Source organism: Gossypium arboreum, chromosome 12 (genome assembly GCF_025698485.1).
Source record: "Gossypium arboreum isolate Shixiya-1 chromosome 12, ASM2569848v2, whole genome shotgun sequence".
NCBI classification, from domain to species: domain Eukaryota; kingdom Viridiplantae; phylum Streptophyta; class Magnoliopsida; order Malvales; family Malvaceae; genus Gossypium; species Gossypium arboreum.
The window spans coordinates 105,641,240-105,666,669 of NC_069081.1; the positions used below are offsets into that span (position 1 = coordinate 105,641,240).

The following is a 25,430-nucleotide window of genomic DNA, read 5'->3' on the forward strand; positions in this document are numbered from 1 at the left end:
AGGGTCTACAAAGGTTTCCTACCCAAGTCTAAACTTATCTTTGAAAAAGCATGAGCCGCCGCATTTCCGCCCTTTTCCACGTGCGAGAAAGAAATAACAAAGAAAAAAATCCACAAAATACTTTTTATTTAAACTATTAAACTAATATTAGAATAATATTTTATTCCTATAATTAAATGTGGATTTTGAAATATTTTATTGAAGGCAAAATTATATGTTAAATTACACTTTCGATTTAAATTATTCAATTTTTGAAATACACAACATAAAGCTAAAACTTATAAAATAGATGCGATGCATTAACATTCCCTATTTAGGTATTTTCATTTCATTAAAATTAAAAATCATAAAAAATAGAATTTCATTATTATTTTTAGATATTAATTATGATTTCAAGTCTTTAATTGTTATAATGTTTTTAATTATTTAATATATTTTAATAGATTCAACAATTTAGATAATAAATCTTATATTAATTATATAAAAAACAAATAATGTAATGAATTAAAAAGTTTATTACATAAATCATATATAATGCATGTGACACAAATATAAGTAAAATAATAGGATTAAATTAGATTTTGTGACTTAAATTTGACAATTTTTCTCATATTCGGACCGAATTTTTTTTGTTTAATTTAAACCCTGAACTTGAGAATTGTTCTCATATTGAGGCCTAGACTTTTTTTTGTCCAAGTTAGACCCTAAACTTGAAAAATTTTCTCACATTGGGACTTCAACTTTTTTTAAAATTCAAGTTAGTCCTTAAAACCCTAAAGTTCAAGCCTTAATATGGAAACAATTGCTAAGTTTAGACTCTAATATGGGAACAATTGCCAAGTTTAAGGCCTAACTTGGACAAAAAAAAAGTTCAGGCCCAATGTGGGAAAAGTTACCAAGTCCAACTCCCAAAGCAGAAACAATTGCTAAGTTTAAAACCTAACTTGGACTAAAAAAAAAAGCTCAAACCTCATTATAGGAAAAATTACCAAATTCAATCCTCAAATAATAATTTAACCCAAAATAATGCATTATAATGTGATCTAATATTTCACATTCACATATCATATATAATTTTTATATAAAAAATCAATTATAAAATATATATTGAAAAATAGTATTCACAATAAATATAATAAAATCAATTCAAAAATTTAGATGCGTTATTAATTTGTAATAATAACATGATACTAAATATAATAATTAAAATTTTATTAACATATTTTATATATAAGCATTATTTAGGAGCTAACCCAAACCTTAAAGAGATGTTTGTTTAGTCGGATAAAAAAACATGTATATGTCATGGGCTTAGAATTTTAGTTTGATTAACTGCGCGGCTTTAGGCAATTCCTTTGCTTCAATTCTATGTAAGTCAGCTTATCTCTCGAAAAGGCAAGAATTCTCAAGGAAAATTCTCTAAGGAACCGAAATGAAGCGGAAGCAAACTCTCCAGCGAAGAAGCAAAAAGTGAACAAAAAAGCCATAAGAAAGCTAAACACATTAGGTATTTGAGTAAATGCTCTCAAAATATTTTTATTATTGTAACGACGTAAAAATTTCGGTTTGGTCGCTAGTTGAGGCGGTTATTTGAAAATTTGATAACAGAATTCCGGTTTTAAAGAGAAAATGAGTGGCCACCAATCTTTTTTCTAGGTGTGGTCGGGCACCTAATAAATCCTCTTTTTTTAAAAGAAAATTTATTTTTGAACAAAAATGAAGGCCGAATTTGGGTCTACTCGAAAATCCAGAGAAAAATAGGGTTCGAGAGTCGATTACACACGAGGAAGGTATTAGCACCCTCGCGAGGCCCAAAATTGGTATCTTGTTAAACACGCGTTGTCTTAATTCTCAAAAATACAAGTTTAATTTAATATTTAATAACGATCCAATTGAAATACGAGAATTTGAAATTTTTGGTTTTTTAGAAGGACATCTCGCTTTTAACACGAGCCAATGATATCCACCCAACATAGCGATGAAATAAGCAACTTAGTGTTGAAATCGATATGTTGCCTTATTTATTGAAATTAAAAATAATAATAATATCATTTGCAATAGAAATTTGTAAATAATGCAAACAATGATACAATTAATGAAAAATATTAAAATACAATATTAGAATAAAAATAAAATAATATTCACAATAAAGAAATTATAATAAAATAATGTTCTAATAATATAATCAAAGAAATAATATAATTGTAATAATAGTAGAAAATACTAATATGTACATGAAAAAATACTAATATGTACATGAAAGATTCACATGTGTATGTATATGTTAATAATGATGATAATGATAATAAAACTAGCAATAATAATGAAATACAAAAAAAGCAAATATAATATAATAATAATGTTAAAATAAAGTAATTAAAAATAGTACTATATATAAATATACATATATATACATATATAATAAAATATACACTAGTATTAATAATAATAATAATAATAATAATAATAATAATATTGAAATACAAAAAGCAAATATAATATAATAAAAATATTAAAATAAAGTAATTAAAAAATAATACTATGTATAAATATATATACGTATACATACATATACAATAAAAATATACACTAATATTAATAATAATAATGATAATAGTAATAATATTGAAATACAAAAGCAAATATAATAAAATATTAAAATAAAGTAATAAAAATAATACTATATATAAATATATATATATACATATACATATATAATAAAAATATACACTAATATATAAAAAATATAATAATAGTAATAATATTAATAATATTAGAAATAATAATAATATTTAATAAAGAAACGAAAATAAACAAGAAAGGACTAAAATTGAACTAGAAACAGAGTTTTGGGGCAAATTTAAAAGAAACAAAGGGAAAAAGGATCAAAATGCAACACGCGCGTAATCTGGAAGGACCAAAACAACAATTATTCTTTCCCCTCAAAACGTAGCGCAGCATGGGGGACCAAATTGCAGAGCATAACGAATTTTAGGGCCAAATTTAATTAAATAAAAACTTGATTACAGAATATAAAAAAGCGGAAGGGCCTAATGCGCAAATAGACCATTAAGTAAAAAACACGCGGATCCTGAGGCGAGTTCGGGTCGGACGGATCGGGTCATGGGTTAAAGGCCAAAACGATGTCGTTTTGGGGCTTATGGACACCGGCCAAAACGACGTCGTTTTATGTAGCCTATTTAAAACAAATTTTTTTAAAAAAATTTCATTCTTTAACCTGTTTAAAAAAAAAAGCTCATCTTTCTCTTTTTTTTTTCTCTGCAGAGGGTTCTGCTCCGGTGAGGTTCATCCAGTCACCACCATCGGCCACCGTCGCCTGCCACCGTGGAAATTAAAAAAAAGGTAAAATTATTATTATTATTATTTTTATTATGTTTATATATAAATATATATATATACTGTTTTTTGAAAAAAATAGGAAAAAATATATGTATGTGTAGTCAAATACTGAAAATAAAAAGGGAAAAGAGATGGGACCTTAGCCTTTTGAATCTGTTTTTTTTCTTCAATGCTTGCTGTATTTTCTTTGTTTTGAGACTATTCTGTGCTAAAAAAATGAGATTTATTGCTTGTATTGCTTCTTCAAAAAAATCCAACCCCTTACATGATTTTTGAATGGCTTTTTATAGCCATTCTTTTACAAGTTTTATTATTATTTCTTTATACTGTCTTTTCCTTTTTGATTTTTGCAGGGTGATGGGCGGTGCTGACATGGGCGGTGGAGCAGGTGGCGTCAAGGGGTGGTTGCGGCTGTCAGTTGTGTTAAAGGGGCTAGGGTTTATTTTTTTTTTTTGTATGTTAAGGTATTGGGCTGGTTTAGTGGGCTTAGGGTTTGTTTCATTGGGCTAATTGGGTTTGGGTTTTTTTTTTTTAGGTTTAGTTTGGGGTGGGTTAATTTATTTGGGTTTTGGGTATTGGGTTGTAATGGGTTTAGGAAATTGGGGAGGTTGTTTATTTGGCCCCGGGCTAAATTGGGCCTCTACAATTACTTTGAAGAGTTACAGAGTTATTACAAATAAGGGAGAAGACCTCTATTTATAGTTGTGCTCCTCCAAATTCAACGGTACAATTTAAATTATATCAACAGTCGATATTAAAGTCTATCTACAAGATGAAAATCCTAAGAGATTTAAACTTTATACAGTTTTATCCTTAAAATTTACAATATTCACCATGGTAACTCTAGTTTAAATAAAGTGTTCCGCTGGGCCACCAAGGCTTCAAGTAAATTGGTTTCTCCATATGTTCCTATAACAGCCCAATTTTCAATGCTGTCGGAAACAATAGTTCGAGACCACTAAATCCGACGAGCAAGTTCAAAAATTATATTATTTATTATTTACGAGTCAAATGTGATTCTAGGAAGACTTTTGAATTAGTGATTCGTGTTTTAAAAGGAATTATTAAGTTAAGTGATTTTGAAAATGAGGTATCGAGACCCCGATTTCATAAACTAAGCCGTAAATATTTTTATAAATATTTACGGAGTATAATTGAGTTAGTAATAAAGTTTCGTTAGAAAATTTTAACATTTCGGTAGTTAATTAATTAAAAAGGACTAAATTGAAAAAGGTGCAAAACTTGTTAAAGTGATAAAATAACTTAAATTTAAATGAGGGAGGACTTAAAGGGAAAATTATCCCAAATAAGATGGTTGAAATGGCATAAGCAGAAAAAAAAAAACAAAGAAATTAGGTGACTAAGGGGCAAAATGGGAAATAAAACAAAATTTAATTAGATAAAAATGGGACTTAAAAGAAATATAAACATTTCTTCACAATTCTTCAGCCAAAAACACCATAGGAGGTTCCCAAGAAGCTAGTTTTTCATATTTTTACTTCAAGTGAGTTCAATTCTTGCTTTTTCTTTGAATTTTTTATGTTTTTGATACTTTTACAATTAGGTCCAACTATTTATTGATTCTATGAGTAATTTTGAAAGTAACCATTGATGAGTGCTATATATTTATGATGAAATAACATGGATTTGAAGTTTTAATATTGTTATATGATGATTTTATCAAGTAATTTCAATAGAAATTGATTTTAGGACCAAATTGTGAAAAAGACTAAATCTTAGGGTTTTGTATTAAATTCTGTTTATCAAAGGCTGTGTAATAACTTAGAATATTTAGATAAAATTTTAATTTAGAAAAATTAGTTTATTTGATTGGCTAATTGGTGGGGGACTAAATTGAAAAAAACTGTAAAAGTTACGGTAATTGTGTAATTTTGAAATTTGAAGGCATAAATTGTGAAGTGGACTGAAATTGAAATATGTGCTAATGAATGAATAATTTTATATTTATATCAAGAGCCCGTATATCAACGAGGAAAAAAAGGGAAATTAGCAAAATAATCCCTAACTACTACAAACTTACAATTTAGCCCAGGTAAGTTCGTATGGCTAAACTTTAATATTATTTGTTAAATTTTATGAATATTAAATTGTATTTATTCATATCATATTTTGAAAATAAAATTATTGTTCAAATTATGAAATTTAAATGAGTGTTCGAAGTGAACAGAACGCAGGATTGAGTACAGTCGTTCAGTGTGAAAGAAGAATTGACGGAAAACTACCCAAGTAAACCGGGGTTTAGCATTTGTTGCGAACTTCCATGTTTGATTTCCGTTTAGCTCTCATGAGCTCCAGTTGCGAACTTGCGTTTTTTTTTTAGCTCTCATGAGCTTCAGTTAACTCATATGAGCTTCAGTTTAACCCTTTTAGGTTTCAGTTAAGCTCTTTTGAGCTTCAGTTTAACCTTATGAGTTTCCGTTCAGCTCTTACGAGCTTCCGTTCAACCCTTACGGGTTTCCATTTAGCACTTATGTGTTTCTGTGCAGCCTTCGGGCTTCCGTATACGATGTACTCATATCCGTAATACGTTCACCGATTTGATAAAAAGTTGGTAATTTGGTAAGTGACATATGGAATTATTGTTCGTAGACTCAATGATATTATTGAATTTGAGATGAAACAAGTGGATTCATCAATTAAAGTTGTGGTTGGTAGGAAATGTGTAATGAATGGTTTACTTAAATGAATTGTTGTTGTATGTTCGATAAGATTTATACTAAAGCCAACTAACTTACTGAGCTTCATTAAGCTTACTGTTTTGTTTAATGTTCTTTGTAGATTATCAAGAAGTTCGGAGGATTGGATCAACACATTGGGTCACACTATCCAGATTGCTCCAATAGATTTTGTTATACATTTTATGGTTTATATGGCATGTATAGGATTGGTGTAGAAAATAACTAAATTTGAAGAATGGTTATGAATGACATATGTATACATATTTATATGCATATAACTAGTAGTAAATTTTGGTAAATTAATGAATTGAGTTATATTAATAAGTTTAGGTTGATTGGGTCTATTTGATGTATTGAAATAATGTGTGTAGGTTGATGTCAAAAAGGGTGAGAAAAGTGGCCTTAAAATGGCCTATTTTCATCCACACGGGCGTGTGTCTCAACCGTGTGTGACACACGGCCTGACATATGGGCGTGTAGTCTGGCCGTGTGTCCTCTGCACCTTAAAATTTCAAAACAGAATACCCAGGTTTTTACACAGGGCCTAACACACGGGCATGTGGTTGGCCGTGTGACCCAAGTTAGTAGCTACCCTAATTTGAACACGGGCTAGGACACGGCCGTGTGTCTTACATCGAATACCCATACGGCCTAAGACACGGGCGTGTCACCTGGCCGTGTGAGCCACACGGCCTGACCACACGGCGTGTGTCCCCTTTTCCTAAGAAAAATTTTAAAACTTTGGGAAAAATTCCCTGAGTGTCCGGTTTAGTCTCGATTCACTTTTAGAGTGTATTTTGGGCCTCTAGGGCCCATTTAAGGAACAATATGAGTATTATATGAATGATTCTTGATCTATATAATAAAGGTAATGAAATATTCGTAAATCAATCTGTAAAGTCCAGTAATGCTCCGTAACTCTATTCTGGCGATGAGTAAGGGTTAGGGGTGTTACAGTTCCACGAATTGGGCTAGTTTAAGTGAGTCAAATGAGCCCTATTTAATTGATTGACCTCTATGGGACGTTTTGTGTGCATTTGTCATGGGATTTGGTCCGCGGCTCATGACATTCTCTCCAACCATTCTTGTGACACCCTCATCGCATCCTCAAAATGACACTAGTTTGACTCGTCTCGAAACTACCTCAATGTCTCGACTATTTCCCAACTACCTCTTTGTTGGGTAGTTTCACCCCTCGAAACATTTTTCTTGGCTTATGTCTCCACAGTCGTTTCATTTGAACTATCTCTCTCGTTTGTGCATCTCAATTGTAGGAGCTTACCATTCTTACTTACTCCCATTTTGACTTGCCTCTATTGAGATCCTCTTGATCCTCACAAATAGGTTTAGGTACACCTAAATTGAATATTGGGTTAACCTTGAGTATTGACGCCAATTCCAATTTGTAAGCCTTTCGACTTACCCGCTTTAGAACTCTGAAAGAGCCCCTATGTCTTTGCCAAGCCAATGGTAAGTTATAATGAAAAACAATAGAAAAGTGTTTGAGATGTACCTCGTTCATAGCATGTACTTTGTTTAATTGTCCAATTTGCATCACTACTTTTCTCACAAAGTTTGATGCACAACCGACCTCTCTCATAGGTGGTAGCTCCACTAACAACTAAACAGACTTCATACCATTTTTCCATACCTCTGGCATATCCAATGAGGTCTTTTTGACGCTTCAATTTACCAAGTCAACATTTTCACCTCAAGGAATACCCTTGATTAGCTAGATTGTTGATAGTATCTTGGCTTCACTCTTCATGTCTCGACTCACCGGCATAACACATTGTTGTTGACTAGTATCTAAGAGACAAAAGCAATCGGAAAAAGGAACCAAAAGAACATTAATTTTGTCAATAAAATTCAAGCAAAAAACAAAGTCATAATCATTTAAGTGAATTACCTTGAAGACTTCCTTACATTTCTATTGGCTAATCTGTAACTCAACTCTTTGTGCTAATTCCATATTTGGGACCTTTTTGAAATTTATCATCTTGTCTTCTTAATTGATTTTCTAAATGAGAGACCAAGTTTTCCCACGACTCTTTCCGACATGAACAAATTGGATGCCCTTGTATCAACAAGTGCACTCCTCTTTCAACATGCGATGTTGATGTCCACAAACATCAACCATTTTTACTTATGATCCCTCTTCAAGTTCGTAGAATTGAGTATCATTAATCCAGGTCTCAATACAATTTCCTCATTAAGATCTACTTCCTCTTCTTTACTGATTGTGGATATCTTAGATCACTCTGGACAGTCTCACATCATTTATGGAGCACAACATATGAATCATTGTATTGGCTTCTTTTCATTCTCTTTACCCTTCATATAGTTGTTAGGTTTCCTTTTCTAATTCTGTTGTTTCCCATTACCACCATTCTTACTATTTCCATCGTTGTCATTTTTATCTTTGTTATTCATCATGATCTCCCTTACCATTGCATGTCCCTTTGTCTTGGAAACTCGAACTTCTCTTTCCTCGGACCAAGTTTGACAAAGGACTCTGCCTCAGCCATAACTTTAATAAGTTCTTTAACCACTAATTGATGCAACTCTTGCTTCACCCAATGCTTCAACCTATCCTTGAACTAGTAGAATGCTTTTTTTCCACTCAAATCAAGGATTGGAATAACAACTCAGTCCCGAACATACTCTCGAATTGTGCCTTGTTGCCTAAGTCAATGCAACTTAGCCAAAGCTTCTTCCTCAACCTGCTCAAGGGTAAAACTACTTATTAAATTCATTCTGGAACTCCACCTAAGTCCTAATAGCAATATCACATTATCTCTCATTTGTGGACCTATGACGCCACCATGAAAATGCAACGTTAGTAAAATAAATTGAAGCAGTGTTTACTTTAGTGGCATCATCTTTAATTCCTATCGTATGGAAGTACCGTTCCATCCCCCCGTAAGAAGTAGTCCATATCCCTTACGAACCTAGTCCCCTTAAACCCTTTCAGTTTGGAAACATCTATCTTACGTTTGGGTGCCGCCTTCATCATCCCTTTTCTCACGATAGCTTCGCACACAACGAGCTCTCTCTCGAGCTCCTTAATTTTTGTGGTCATGGTTTTAGTTTCCTCTTTCAAAGCTATGATCATAGCTTCAAGAGCATCATTCCTCTTAGTTATCTTTTCATCAGTGGATTTGAGAGTCCCTTGCATCTCTTCCACATTAACATTGATGACACCCAAATCATGTTCACTGAGTTGATTTTTCCTCGAATCTAGCTTTACAGTACGCCCGCAACTGCTTAAAGTGTCTCCCTTACATCACCCATGGAACCCTTGAGTTTGGCAACCTTGCCTTCTAAAGTTGACATCATATCCCTCAATCTGTTAGCTTTATTACCCCCCACGGGTCTCTTTAGGCTCAACCTGCTTGCCTATTCTTTATGTTATCTCAATTGGTGCCTTACCAGTAGCTCCTTATACCAATTGTCACGAGACTAGAACTTGTTGTATGGCAAATGTGTGGCCTTCAGTGATTCTTTTGCTTCAAAGCTGCTTAAGTTAGCCTATCTCTTAAAAAGAAGAGAATTCTCAAGGGAAATTCTCTAAGATACTAAAATAAAATGGAAGCAAACTCTAAAACGAAGAAGCAAAAAGCGAATAAAAAATCACAAAAAAACTAAGCACACCAATTATTTGAGTAAATGCTCTCAAAATGTTTCTATTATTTTGAAAAATTACAACTGAGTGATTACAAATGAAGGAGAAGGCCTTTTATTTATAGTTGAGCTCTCTCAAATCCAACGTACAATTTAAATTACATCGATGATCGAGATTAAAGCCTATCTACAAGATAAGAGTCTTAAGGGATTTAAACTTTTTACAATTTTATCCCTTAGGATTTATAATATTCACCACGGTAACTCTAATTTTATTGGAGTGTTCCACTAGGTTACTAAGGCTTTAGCTAGATGAATTTCTTCATGTGTTCTATGAATCGAGTTAATTTAAGTGGATTAAATGAGTCTCATTTAATCAACTAATCTTTATGAAACATTTTATGTATATTCCTAACAAATTTTGATGTGCAGCGCATAACATATAGCCTAACTTAAAAAAGAAGGTTGTAAGATTGGGCCCAGGTAAAATAGTTTTAGAAAACCAAACAGGGCCTACATAAAATACATATTAATTATCACATGTCCGTGACTGAAAACGTGATGAGATGCGGCGAATATCCCCAATCTAGATTCCCTAGTCCCAAGGCTTCAACAACCGTAACAGTTAATATCAACGGTCAAAAACAGCGAATATTTTAATCCGCGCAAGATCAACGGTCCATAATCACCAAATATTTAATTTTGCTTTTTTAACTTATTCTTTTTCTTCTTCCGTGTGTTTCGTAAACAACCAAAAGCCAGAAAACCAGCTCTCGTTTCTCTCGTTTCCTCTCCATTTTCTCGGGAAAAAGAAGCATGGGAAAAGGCCCTGGTCTCTACACCGATATCGGCAAAAAGGCAAGAGGTGATATTTCAATTACTTGTGCTTTTTTAGTTTATCTTTATTTTTTAAAATTTTTTCTAATGTTTTTATTTATTTTTTCTTTTCTTAATTTAGATCTTCTTTACAAGGATTACCAGGCCGACCACAAATTCACTCTCACTACTTACACTTCCAATGGCGTCGTGAGTTCGTCTTTTTAATTTTTGGATATCTAAGTATCGTTTCCTTTTTCAGCTAATTTCGCGAAGCTTCTGCTGTTCATTTCCGGTTCTTTTTATTTATTTTTATTTGTAAGAACTCACATTTTAACTTCCCTATTATCTGTGTCCCATAATTCACATCGACTTTTAGTCTATTATGTTTGTTGAATTTCAAGACTTATGTGTAAAATATGTGTGGCAGTTCAGCATGTTATTTACTTGCCATGTTTATGCATGAAATCATTTTGCTTTTGCCTAGTTATAAAGATTTCATATGATTTCTTTTGATATAGTTGCATGAATATTTTGTATGCCTGGTTTTGTGATTAATCTAGAGATTTATGGTTTAGGGTCATTGTTTCTTTTGTATATGCTACCTACTTTCTTCTTATATAATTGGTTTTCTTGTTCTTTAATTTGATAAATATTTAGGCAATCACATCAACTGGAACTAAGAAAGGTGAATTGCTGTTGGCTGATATAAGCACCGAGCTGAAGAACAAGAACATCACAACCAATGTCAAAGTTGACACCAGTTCTAAGGCAAGTTGTCAATTTTTCTTTTTTCACATTTGGTAAACCTTTAATTTCGATGCATGCAATCTCATTACATTGAATACAAAGTTAAGGAATGTTTTTGTCTTGTACAGCTCATGCCATGGTGAATTCAACCTTCTTAGATATACTATCTAATTATGATTTTTGGGGGTTTTATTTTTATGTTTTAGCTTTTCGCCACTGTTACTGTTGATGAACCTGCACCGGGTTTGAAGACAATCTTTAGTTTCATTGCCCCTGATCAAAGGTCTGGCAAGGTAATGGAGACTTCCTTACTCCTGTCATTAAGCTTTTTGTTCTTAAATACCAACATTTGAGCTTCTTGTTTGTCCTTCCCTTCTGTAAACTTGTAGATTTCATGAGTACATGACAAAGTCTTTATTATTGTTGTAACAGGTGGAACTGCAATACCAACATGAATATGCTGGCATAAGCACTAGCATTGGATTGACTGCAAATCCCCTTGTTAACTTCTCTGGCGTGGTTGGAAACAATAGTGTCACTGTTGGGACTGATCTCTCATTTGACACTGCCAGTGGTAACTTTACAAAACTGAATGCTGGGTTGAATTTCACCCATTCTGATCTCATTGCTTCCTTGACATTGTAAATGCATTCACTGGAGCAGGGGCCGGGGTTGATTATTTATGTTTCACATGGAACTTGTATTGAATAGCTTTATATGATCCTCTGGTCATTTATTGATTCATAAGCATTGAAAGTTGCCTAGAAATATCTGCCATTTCCTTTTTTTCCCTTGTGCACTGATTGCATTATTCTACTTGTTATGCTTCTGGTTTTGATAAGGTAGTTTTGTTGATTAACTCTAGGAATGATAAAGGCGACACTCTTAATGCTTCCTACTACCACATAGTTAGCCCATTGACTAACACAGCGGTTGGTGCGGAGCTGAGCCATAGCTTTTCAAGTAATGAGAACACTCTCACAATTGGTACACAACATGCTCTTGACCCATTGACAACGGTAAAGGCTCGACTGAATAACTATGGCAGAGCAAGTGCTCTGATCCAGCATGAATGGCGCCCAAAATCGCTCATCACAATATCTGGAGAGGTGGACACCGGAGCAATTGAAAAAAGTGCTAAAGTTGGGCTGGCCTTGGCACTCAAGCCCTAGGCAATGGCAAAACTGTTTTTGTTGTGTCAGATGGAAGGTGGGCCTTAATTTTGATTGGTTTGAGAACTTTGGAGAAAAATAATGTACTTTCATGGATTATAAAAATAATGTTATTGGCAAACTGAAATTAGCAATTTGCTTTGTTGAACAAGTGTTGCTTACATCCAATTAGTTCACTTGTTTACTTCTTTCAGTCACAAATCTTGCAGGCAGACATGGGATTTGGTCATTTGCCACTATTTGCCTGATTTCAGATTATCTTCCAGAGATCACTATTTATCTAAACCATTTTTTACTAAACATACTAGTTTTGTTTTAATACAATTAAAATGAATTAACACCCTGGCAATTGGTATTTTGAATTTTGTTGATTTGTTGATCATATCTCAAATTGTATCACATCTTTAGGTACAAAGCCATAAAAACATTTTATACAAATTCATAAACCGGGTCACATTTTCTTTAGGTACAATAATAAAGTGCTAATACTATCATTATTTTTTCACAAACAATATATAATAACCTAATTTATAAAGGAAATCTGAACCTTAAAACCTTGAGCTATTAAGACGTATAACAACCGTTTTGCCAAACTCGGATTATCACTCAAATGCATATCAAGAAGGCCATTGTTCTCGAGTAGAATGACTAAACAATACTATGCTGGGTTGCCCAATCTACAACGCAACACTTGAGGGTACTCAGTTGTTTTGGCTTGCTTGAAGAAGACCATCCCTGATTTGAGAAGCAATGTCTCTTACAGCACCTGGCCCATGTGGGATGAAAACAGAGTTGGATTTTGACGATGCACCGATCTCCTTCATTGTGTCAAAGTACTGTGTCACAAGAACCATGTCCATGACATCCTTTGATGATGTACCAGGTACATTCTCAGAGAAGGCCAGCACACTGTCTCTAAGTCCATCTACAATAGCCTGTCGCTGCCGAGCTACACCAAGCCCAGCCAGATACTTTGACTCGGCATCTCCTTCTGCTCTCTTGATCTGCAATATCTTCTCTGCTTCAGCTTTCTCATTGGCAGCCACCCTCATTCTTGCCGCTATTTATTACAAGCCAACATATGTCAGACCTATTTACAGAATTTATGGGGGTTTTTTTTTTGAGAGAACAAAATTTAAGTTAAACAAGCTAAAGATTTTCAAACATAATTTCTTCAAGTGAGGACAATTAACATTAACTAACAAGGCAAGTTCTCAAAAAATTAGGGGGAGAAGAGCCAAATAAATGGCGAAATAAATATATATAATTCATAAAGTTGCACGTATCATACCTGCATTAATCTCATTCATTGCCCTCTTCACATGCTCATCTGGTTCAATATCCACAATAAGAGTCTGAACAATCTCGTACCCATAATGTGACATGGCCTAAAGATTCAAACAATAGGTAAGTTTTAGCTTGTACAACCTTGGTTAATCCAAACCTAAAACAACAAAGCAGGCAGGGCAATACCTTTTCAAGTTCCTCTTCCACAGCTCTCGCTATATCATTCTTCTGTTCAAATACTGCATCCAGCTCCAACTTCGGAACACTTGCCCTAATAACTAAATTAAAGTATATCCCATTAGTTCATCGTCAGAACAGTTATCTACAATCAGATTAACTTGAATTACGAAAAGGAAAAGTATGAGATAGCATGATCAAATGAAAACACAGATTGCAAATTGTTTGGAGCATAAGATAATTAGGCAAAACATTCAAAATCCTTGATACTGAAAAGCTGATAATGATGAGGATGACGATGCTATATATCAATTATTCACATCCTCCACAAGGTGAGGATAAAATGAAAGTCTAGAGTAGTCATGAAACAGTGCAAGAGAATAATGGATTAGAAAGTTCTAAAATAATTGCAAGGAAATCCTTATTGAAACATTTCATAAGCTGCAATACAGCAGAGACAAGATTGGAACCTAAGCTGCACTGGAAAAGCCCAAAGCCAGTCCTAGGGAAAGTGAAGCTCTATAGGGTCTTTCAGTCCAGGTGTGGCAGTTTGCATCTTCATAGATCCCTTTTTTGTCCAATGAGAAAAAGAAGATGATTCCGTGGATAATGGAGGAGGAATAATGAGGAAGTTAGTGGTAGGGCCATTTAAATTCCCAAAACCCATGAACCGAATCATAATTCATGCATAATGCTGAGCATAAGTTACTTTAATCTAAAACAATATAATTATAGTGGGAAATTAAACATGTCAAATAGAGGGCATCATTAGCATTATCCTTTTTCTTTGAAAGTTAGAAAAGAGATATTAATTTAGTTCAACTGAAAACTTTCAAAAGGAAGAGCCCATAGAAGCACAGTAGATAAGTATTTAAGTCCCACACCCCATATTCCATTCTGAGCCCCTGATATGCAAACAAACCGCAATAGCATCCTGCAACCTTCGCAATAATTATAGATAAACTTCAAATAAGCACATACCACATATTTGACATTCTAGATTATGAGCAGAGCAGCTATCATTCAAGTTTTACACAATTTAAGGAAATCTAAAGCACACATACCATCAAAGACATAGGATTGAATCTGGGCTCTAGTGTTGCTGAGTTTATAGAAAGCATCTTGTGCCTTTTCAGCTAAGGCTCGGTATTGAATTGAAGCAACCACGTTAACAAACACGTTATCCTGAGGGCATAATAAAATATCAGAATCAGATGGAATAAATGATGGAGGACTAAACCAAAAAGCCTTTCAACTTAAATGAGCACATAACCAACTATAGCCTCAATATAAATGATTCAGAGGTCACAATGCTGGTATCAAACTAATTACACCTTTCTCTTTATATATATTCCAAAGAATGAAATTTAAACTTCCTCTACCAATTATTCCCCTTGTCTACCTGATGGCAAGCATTCCATAACACAAAATACAGTGATCTCATCTCACAATAACAGCTATTTGGGATTGACTGTTCTTTTTTTTAAAAAAAAAAAAAAAGATGCATTGTCATGCGGGTATCAATTATGCAACAACAAACCTTGGTTTTTGTTTCACATCGAACATCCAGTTGCTGCACACGCAAGGAGAGAGTACCAGCTGCCTGTTTCCCGAAACACCACGGCAAACAATGACAACCAGGCTGAAGCACATCATCAAACTTCCCAAATGCTTCTGTTATAGCTACAGTTGACTGCTCCACTTGAATACACCCAAGAGCCTGCCCCATTTTCTGATCAAAATAAAGTATTCCAAAAATCAATACGCATACACAGCCTTCAATCAATACATTAACTTTAATCCAAAAACATGCACACAAAAAAAAAAAAAAATCTTTTACACACATTTCTCGCCTGGTTTGTAGAAAACTGAATAAGCGATTTCTATAAGTCCTTTAAATACCCCCAAAAAGATATAATACAAGAAACTCATACTAATATTTAACACCCATCATAATAAACAAATGTTAAAGAAGACAGATGTTACCAGTTATAATCGAGGTTTTCGGACCAAAAAGATAAAATAGAAAAGATAATAACAAAACGATGAAACTTTCTTTGAATTTTTCTACATTAAAACTGACGGCAATCAAAGAATTAATAGCAATTCTGATGCAATTACAGTTCAACCCTTTCATTGAACTAATCAGTTTGAGTATAAATATAATTTAAAGATGCAAACAAAATACGCAACAAATAAAAAAACAAGTTTTGAAAAAGAACACAACTTTATCAAATGCGAAAAATCGTCAGCCGTTGGGTTGCTTAGAAACTAAGAAATTTGACAGCAAATCCGGCCTGAGAAACCACCTATAACATTTTCAAAGTATTAAAGAAGATTACTTCCATTAAAATATTGTTTAACTTAAAATTACTACTATTTTAAACTATTCCGAGTAAGACAAAATAAATTTTTTTTTTTAAAAAAAGTCAGGATTGAATTGAAATAAGGAAATCAGGACGGTTCTGACAGAAAACGAAGAAACCGAGTGAAGTCATAAAGAAACTGGAGATTAAGCCCTAATTTCCGACAGCAAAACAAACAGAAAACGAAGCAAGCGAAACCACAGAAGAAACAAAAAAATTGCAGCTGAATTAGCAAAACAAAAGTAATTAAGAAATAACAACAAAAGAATACCTTTGAAATACCTAAAAGAAGGTGAGAAATCGGAATTGAAGAGCCCCAAAAAGTTTGAATAAAATACTACGCTGTTTTGTTTTTTTATACAAAGTGTGCTGTTATTCTGCTGCCAAAAGATATGGTACATATAGTCATTTAATTAAGATTATGCAATTTCTAGGAAACGACGGCGTATAAGAAGAATCTGCAAGGAAACAATGGAAAAGGAATTGGAGACGTTTAGACTTCGGACTCGTTTTGTCTGTCAGTTTCAACTTTTAAATCAGCAAAAGCTGACATTTATCGCCCTCGTCTTTAAGTTATATATTCAAATACCTACCGCAACCAATTTGCAAATACTATGGCATTGGCAATCACAGTTTTGATTTAGTAAATGTATGCCTGAATCCTCACAAAGTGATTGCTCCATAAATCATATCAATACGATAAATTATGGAACCGGAAAAATAAAAAATTATTGATAATATTTTTGCAATGTTGAAATAATAAGAGAAAATGAGGATTTTGAATAAATTTTTCGAGAAATATAAATAGGAAGTCGATTGGGTAAATTAAATTCGTGAAATTTTTGGATGAATAGTTCAAACGTCTAAAGGTATAAAATTTTATTCCAAGTAAGGCCATCTAAATAACAAGTTTTATTTTATTTTTATATAAGCTCAAATTTCAAATATATATATTTACCCAAATTCTTTAACTTGGCGGAAGATGAAATTTGGTTTATGATAACACTCTCATTCCTCATCTTTCAATTCTTCCCTCTCTATATATAATTTTAGACCTTACTCATTATCCTTTTAAAACCAATTTAATAGTCCCTTTTCAATTTTTAATTTTAATTTTAAATAAATATAAATATAAATAATATCTTTTAATTTTAATAGAAATATAAATAACACCCTTTTTTTTACCGTTTTATAAATATAAATAATAAGCAAATATTATTCCATTTCTAATTTTAAGATAAAGCCTTTTTTATTTTAAAATTTAAATAAAATTGATTTAATTTTAAGATAATTTTTTAACAAAACCCTTTTAAATTTTAAATTTAAAATAGATATAAAATTTTTTAATATAAATTGAAAATCAATTGATTTTTATATTGTTAATTTCAAAATTTACTAAATATTTAAAGGTTAAGTAAGCAAATAAGATTTTAAAACGTTGATTGTCATGTTTTTAATATAATTTTAATTTTGAAAGGAAAAAGAAAATAAAATTTCCTATCATATGTTAAATAGAAAAATTAATTAGATAAATATTTTATTATTATTATCTATCTCTGTAGCAACCCTCTTCATTCTCTCCGCTTGTCGAAAATTTGCTTTCAAAATAATTGAAATAATATGTTCTAAATTGTTCAGTGAATTTCTTAATCCTCTAAAGCTTGATGATTTGGAGAAAGAAAATTGATTTATCCATTTGTTTTTGTTGCATAACACTACTTCGGATTTTATGATATTACTTTATTGACTGTTATTTATATTTTAAGATTATTTTTAATTATTTTTATTTTAATTTGAAGTACAAAACATGTTTAATATAATTTGAAAATTAATAAGCTTTTTTATATTTTTAAGTTGAAATTTTACTAAATACTTGTAATATGATTTTATTAAAAAATTAATGGATAATTAAAATTATAAAAATTAAATATAAAAATGGAAAGATTGCAACCTAGCATCACTATATATTTTATACCTTGTTATATTATATATATATGATTAGATATGATATATGATTAGGGTTAGGGTAGGGTTAGGGTGTAAATGAGACACTGGTACTCGCAAGCTATTTGAGTTCGAGTTGAAAAAATTTAAACTCGATTCAGTAATAATCGAGCCGAGCTCGAGCAGTTTGAGCTTAGTAATACGTGACTCGAACGACTCACAAGCATTATCGAGCTTTTCATATTTTATATTATTAAATTACATTATCGTCCTTAATATATATTATTAACCCTAAGCTTGATTTATTAAGTTGAGCTCAAGCTCAAGTAGCTTGATTATATCTAGAGCCAAGTTTGAGCTTAAAAATAAATGTTTGATCGAGCTAGAATCGAGTGTCAGGCTTGAGCTTGGTAGAATTTGGGCTCAACTTGGCTCAACTACACTCCTAACTAGGGTAAACCACACCATTAGTCACTCAACTATAGATAAATTTTTGTTTTGATCACTGGATCTCTAACGTTTTCGAAATTATACTTTTACTCACCCGATTGTTAAATGACTAATTGTGACACTTTTTAGTTGGTATAATAACAATTTTAGTCATCAATTTTTATATTTTCTATCAATTTAATCCTTATTTATATAAAAATGATAAAAAAATTATATTCTTTTTAAAAGTTTAGAAATTTCTAACAAAATTCTAAAACAAATTATAAATTATAAATTCCAAAAAATATATAAAATGAGAAAATGACGGAAATTTATTTTAAACCCTTTAAAATTTCTCTATTTGTATTATCTATATGGAAATATCCAATACCCATTATTTAGGAAAACATAAAAATTTTGAAATATTAAGTAAAATTATTGGTTCTTTGTTTTGACCTCTTCTATTTTTTAACAAAGCCTTCTCATTATAAGGAAAGAAAAAATCAGAATATAATTAAAAAAACTTAAAGATATCTTTAAAATATTGTCAATTTTTAAATAATTTTATAATTTTATTATTTATAATATTTTTTCATAATCATTAATAATTAATTACAAAATTTAAATAATTTTTACAACTTTTAATAATTTTGTAATATCCTAAATCTTGTTCGAATGAACCTACACAAATGGATGTCCAAATTTAAATGAACTTAGATATCCATTGTCTAGGTTTATTTTGATGGTCAACATTGGTCCATATCAGTCAATGATAGTCAACAACACTCAACAACAACCTCATCGATCAATGGTCATGTCATTGATAGCATAAGAAAAAGCCAAATACGTGGTGCGTTTTTCATTGGTTAAGTGTGCCACTTAATTTTTTAGCATCTTTTGTAACGACCCGATAGTCACGGGTGTCAGAAACTGTATTTTCGGGACTCTGTTTTTGTAAATTAGACTCGTAAATATTTATTAGAAATATTTATGAAGTCAGTTGTGCAGTTAATTAGGTTTTGGTTAAGTGAATTTGCATGAATTAAGAGTAATTAGGTAAAAAAACTAAATTGCATAAAAGGTGAAAGTTGAATTATAGATTAAAAAAAATTAAAGGGGCTAAAGAAGGAATTATGCTATTGTTTTAAAATGAGGTGGCATAAGGTGTATATTATTATAAAAATTTAAAGTTAAAATATATATTATAATATTATAATATTAAATCTTAATTATTAAGTATATATATATTATATTATAATAATAAAATAAGTAATAAAAGAAAGAAAGAAAGATAGAAACGAAACAGAAAGAAGAAAGAAAGAAAAGAAAAAGGAAAGAAAGAAAGGAGAAAGATAAGGCTAAGGGTTTCAAAGTTTCCAAGTTTAATTGGTTAGTTAATTCAGTCCTTTTTTCTTGTAATTTTTATATTTTTGGAATTTTGGTGTTAAATACTACTCGACTCATGCCAAAATTTTAGAAATTATTGAGTTTTTAAGTGTTGTTAATGTTGAATTATTTTAGTATTAGGGATTAAATTGATAGATTTTAAGTTAGAAATGAAAAAGGATTGAATTGTAGAATAAATTGTAAATTTTGAGTAATAGGGACTAAATTGTAAAAAATTCAAATTTAGGAATTTAAGTGAAAATAGAGAGTTAAATTTAGTCTAAAGTGGAATTTGCATGAAAATAAAGAATTAAATGTGAAGAATAAAAGTTAGTCTCGGTTTAGGGGCTAAATTGGAATCTAGGCAAACATTGAGTAAAAATTGAAATATTCAATATAAAATTTAATTGTGTTGTATTGATGAATTTCAATTGTTTTAATTCCGTAGCTAATGTCGTATTGGAATCCTCGATTAAAAAAGGAAAAGATAAGGTCGACGAGGAATTGCTCGAGATTTCTAGTTTTGTATTTCTATAATCCGAACTTAGTTATTAATTGTTGTATTTTTAATTTAATGCATATGGTAAGTGTTGACGTGAGTATTTGGAACTTTGTCATTTAATTGAATTTAAGTTGATTGAATGGATTGAATTAATTGGTATATATATATTGAATATATTGATTATTTGAATTGAAATGAATATTGGTTGTATTTGAAAAGTGAATTGGAACCCTATTAACTGTATCGGGCTGAGTCGGATATAGATGGCATGCTATAAGATTGGAAGAGTTTAGGGATTTCTTCAACTTTAAGTTGATGAGACATTGGGTGTCAATTTATTACTTTAGATTTATTCGATAAGGCACTAGGTGTCAATTTACTACTTCAAATTATCCAATGAGGCACTGGGTGCCAAACTGGTGTGTTTGGTTGGATCCGTGTATCCGTCCGAGTCTGAGTTGTGTTAATAGGGGTAATTAAATAAAACAGTATTATGATTGATGTGGTATGTGAATTGAAAATGAAATAGTTAATAGAAATATGCAAGTGAAATACATGAATTATGTATTCATGAATTGGATATGAAATGAGTAATGTTATTGTTAAATGATATATGGATCAAATTGTGAAAAGCTATTATATAGCAACTGATGAAAATTGAGTAAAGTATAAAATGATGTATTCATGATTTGAGTATTGAATGGTTAATGCTATTGTATAAATAAATGTGGTTTTAAATATGTAATTGTGCTTAACATTTAAATGTGTATGTTATATAGTTTTGTTTTTAAATATTCGGATTATAAAGATATCGCTGAGTTTTACTCATCGTACGGTTTTGTTTTCCATGCACAAGTTAGGTACATAATTTTGATCGCTGATTCAACATCCAACAACAATCCTGATCTCAAACGTGGTGATGTTTATCCTTTTGTGTCGACATATGTACCTAGGGTGTCTAACTATTAGATATTTTATGAATTAATTGTAATGAGATTATAAGTTTAATATTGGTTGGTTATATACATATAAATATGTGTTTGCGTTAAAGCTATATATGGCATGTTTAATTGGTGTTTAAGTATTCATAAATTAGGCAAATGGATTGAATTAGGCACGTTTATAATTTCGATTTGAATGATGTTTTGATTATATGAATTAATGATATAATTGTGGTACAATAAGGGTACATTGGTTAGGCACCTAGGATGATTGTTTTGACATGTTTTGAATGTGTTTGGTTGTGATTTGAAATAGTTAAATGAATAATTTTTGCGTTGTTTAGTGTGTAAGCTTGTAGGGAATGGTAAACTTGTTGTTTAAGGTACATTTTGAGTCCACACGGCCAGACACACGAGAGTGTGACTGGGCCGTGTGAGACAAACAGCTAGCACACGAGCGTGCGAGACCATTTGAAAAGAGCACACGGTCTGGCATGTAACAGACCAATTTTCGGCCTAATTAGAACAGTGGTTTCAGAACCACTATTTCGAGGCCGGAGATATTATTTTATGTGTTATAGCATAGTTATATGAGTGCATGAAAATTTCGGTGAAAATAATTTTGGCGATTGCATGCTTAATTGCGAAAAAGGACTAAATCGCACAAAGTGCGAAAGTTTTGTTCTACTAGTTAAAAGTGTCAAATAGCTATGGAACATTAAATTAGATGTCCTTATTGCGTAAATAGACCAATAAAATATTAGTGGCTGGACATGGAGCCTTAATTCAAGGGATGGTAAAATGTTAGGTGACTAAATTGATAAAATAATAATAAACCTAAAGACTAGCTATCATCTTTTTCATTTGTTCTCTTCACCATTGAAAATATTAGCCATTTTATGGGTTTTGGAGCTTAAAAATTTCAGCCACTCTTTACTCTTGCAAGTATGTGATTTTGATGGTCTTTTTTGATGATTTTTGTATTTTGGGGACCCTTGTAATATAAGCTAACTAATGGGGGGACTATTTTGCAAAATAGTTGAGATTCTAGGGTGTTTCCATTTGAGTACTTATGCTGTTTGCTGAAATTTTATGGAAGAAAATGAATCACGGTTGTTAAATAAACAACTTTTGTGAAGTAGTTTTCATGAAAACCCTAACTAAGGACCATTTTGCATAAGTTATAAATTATGTGGTAAATGTGTGAAATAATTGAAATTTTGAGATGCTACAGGCTTAAAATAGTTTCGGCTAGGCTTGGTTAATGTGGAAATTCGATGAAAATTGATTTACGAGCCTAGGGTAAAATCATAATTTTGTGAAAGTCTAGGGGCAAAAATGATCATTTTGCCAAAATATGAATTATGAAATACATTGATTAATATGATGATTAAATTAGTGAATTTTTATCATTTTAGATCAAGAAATACGAAATCGGACCTAGACAGGGGGAAGATCAAGCTAGTAGACTAAATTCAACTAGTCGTCCATTTCTTGTATACTGAAGTAAGTTGTACGTAAGTAAGGCAACTTTATTGTTATTCTGTGTTGAATGATTGAATTTGTGTAATATGGTTGAGTATGCTTATGAATAATGCATGATGAAATTTAAATGTGGTAAATTCCCGGTTGAACCTAGAAATAGATTGGATATCCATGCCATGACATTTGGGTGATATGTGTGCTAGTGTAAGATCATGTTTGGAACATAGTGTCAGCCACAATATAAGAGCCAGTGTAAGACCATGTTTGGAACATGGCATCGACAATGTTATGAGAGCCAGTGTAAGACCATGTCTGGGACATGGCATCAGCGTTGATATGTACGCTAGTGTAAGACCATGTCTAGGACATGGCATCAGTCACATTATGAGAGCTAGTGTAAGACCATGTCTGGGACATGGCATCGGCATTGAGACGAGAGCTAGTGTAAGACCATGTCTGGGACATGGCATCGGCCTCGACATGTGAGCCAGTGTAAGACCATGTCTAGGACATGGCATCGGTAATTTACCCTCTTATGTAATGCTTGTCGAATATCTTTTAGTATTCCAAATGGTTTTACGGGTTATTTTAAAGTTTATGATAAAGATATGGAATGATACATGTTGTGAGTGGTACAGGTTCTTATTCGAAACTCATGAGATATGAGTCTAGTTATGTTGCCTTAATGGTAATAATAACATGAGTAAGTTCTATATATGAAAATGATTTTGGGATGATTTTGTAATATTTGGCTTATACTTGTGATATATAAGTATGTAGTGATATCTACCTATGTTCACTCAAGAATGTTGTATTGATTTATAATATGATATGTGTTTAAATATGCATGGTTGATGTTGTTACTTATTTACACGCAACTTACTAAGTTTTATGATTACTCCCTCTCTTTTCCATTTTTTTATAATTCCACCAAGTTAGCATCGAGAATCAAGGGACGTCGAAGGCATCAATCACACTATCACCTGAAGCTTTTGGTATAGCTAGTTTAAATGTTTTGAGTGTGGCATGTATAGGGACTTGGTTTTTTTTTTTTGTTTAGTGTCATGTTAGTTTAACCACAACTGTTGGTTCATATGGATGATATATTCATATTGTATAGGCCATTAATGTTGGTTAATATTGATTATTATTAAATGCATTTGATGAAAATTTCTCATGGCTGTGGCTGTTTTGGTTATGTGTGTTTGTGCTTGGATTGGTTATGTTTGATGTTGTGTAGGTTGGTGCAAGTAAGAGTGGTAAAAAGGCTTGGTGATAGCCTTGTTTTTGTCCGTATAGGCAGACACACAGCTTGCCCCATGGGCATGTGGTGAGGCCGTGTGTCCCTTGCACTTAAAGTTGGCAAAATAGAATACCCACTAGCAACCACACGGGTGGAGACACGGCCATGTGGCTCAACTGTATGGAGGACACGGCCTAGTACACGGGCGTGTACCATGGCCGTGTGCCTTTAAAGGGTTGCTGACGTTAGAAACAGAATGTTAAGATTTTTGTACACGAGCTGAGACACGGGCGTGTCATGGCTGTGTGGAGGAGACGGGTCATAGACACAGGTATGTGCCAAGCCATGTGTAAACCTTTGTAGGTTCAAATTGAGAAATAAATTCACACGGGCTAGAGACACGGGCGTGTCCCGATATGTTCAGGCCTTGTAAACCACACGGGCCTTTAACATGACCATGTTAAGAAGACACACAGGCGTGTCACCCTTCCACACGGGCATGTGCCCCTGTCTGCTTGAAATTTTACAAAGTTTTCTAGAGTGCACAGATTAGTCCCAAATCAATTCCAAAGTGTGTTCGGGGCCTTGTAGGCCCATAGCAGGGATATTAAGCTATTGTGAAAAGTTTTAAATTTGAGCAAAATTTTATAACTAGGAAATGTATGTTTGCATGTGTTGAGATAGGTAGCGCCTCGTACTCTGATCCGGCGTTGGACACGAGTAAGGGGTGTTACATTTAGTGGTATCAGAGTTATGGTTTAGTCAATTCTCAAGCTAACGTAGTGAGTGTACAAGTCTATCTATACATGCCATAAATACATTGTGATAGTGTGACGACTCTTGACCTTTAAATTATGTTTTCATATAGTAAATGAATCTCGATGGAGCACTGGTGGATGATATGGAGAGTAATATGCCGGCTCCCATTAAGGGGACCGGGCCAATCGAGAGTGGGCCCGTGATACTGAGTCAGGGTAGAGGGGCTAGAGGAGCCTACCTCCATATGATAGATGCTTGGTATTCGGAGTTTCGTAAAAATTCGAACACTCTACCTCCCCCACCCCCTCCAATCTCTCAACCTAACCCCATAGCACCCCAAGGGGTAAAGATGTTAAGAAGGGAGAAACCTCCGGTTGATAGAATCAGGAAGCAAGGGGTCGAGGAATTTAGAGCGAATATAGATGATGACCCAGAGAGGGTGGAGTTCTGGCTAGAAAATACCGTTAGGGTATTCGATGAGTTGTCTTGC

The 25,430-nt window shown here is 32.5% G+C and overlaps 2 protein-coding genes across 6 annotated transcripts; one reads left to right on the forward strand and one right to left on the reverse strand.

The window, feature by feature from the left end:
• The first annotated feature begins 10,259 nt into the window (after positions 1-10,259).
• On the forward strand, positions 10,260-12,572 carry LOC108479452 (mitochondrial outer membrane protein porin of 36 kDa-like). 2 transcript variants are annotated; one of them, XM_017782069.2, is made up of 6 exons: positions 10,290-10,548; positions 10,642-10,709; positions 11,160-11,270; positions 11,456-11,542; positions 11,682-11,890; positions 12,115-12,572. In XM_017782069.2, the coding sequence occupies exons 1-6, from the start codon at positions 10,500-10,502 to the stop codon at positions 12,419-12,421; spliced, it is 831 nt and encodes a 276-aa protein (XP_017637558.1). In that variant the 5' UTR covers positions 10,290-10,499; the 3' UTR covers positions 12,422-12,572. The 2 variants fall into 2 exon arrangements, with proteins under 2 accessions (XP_052878693.1, XP_017637558.1); XM_053022733.1 differs by having other exon boundaries at positions 10,260-10,709.
• A 252-nt stretch (positions 12,573-12,824) lies between these two features.
• On the reverse strand, positions 12,825-16,787 carry LOC108479451 (hypersensitive-induced response protein 1). Of its 4 annotated transcripts, none has more exons than XM_017782067.2 (6): positions 16,534-16,787; positions 15,426-15,617; positions 14,950-15,070; positions 13,895-13,986; positions 13,713-13,809; positions 12,825-13,481 (listed from the first exon to the last, which is right to left on the reverse strand). In XM_017782067.2, the coding sequence occupies exons 2-6, from the start codon at positions 15,612-15,614 to the stop codon at positions 13,123-13,125; spliced, it is 858 nt and encodes a 285-aa protein (XP_017637556.1). In that variant the 5' UTR covers positions 15,615-15,617; positions 16,534-16,787; the 3' UTR covers positions 12,825-13,122. The 4 variants fall into 4 exon arrangements, with proteins under 4 accessions (XP_017637556.1, XP_017637555.1, XP_017637557.1 ...); XM_017782066.2 differs by having other exon boundaries at positions 16,523-16,787; XM_017782068.2 differs by lacking the exon at positions 16,534-16,787 and adding an exon at positions 16,113-16,189.
• Positions 16,788-25,430: the final 8,643 nt, after the last annotated feature.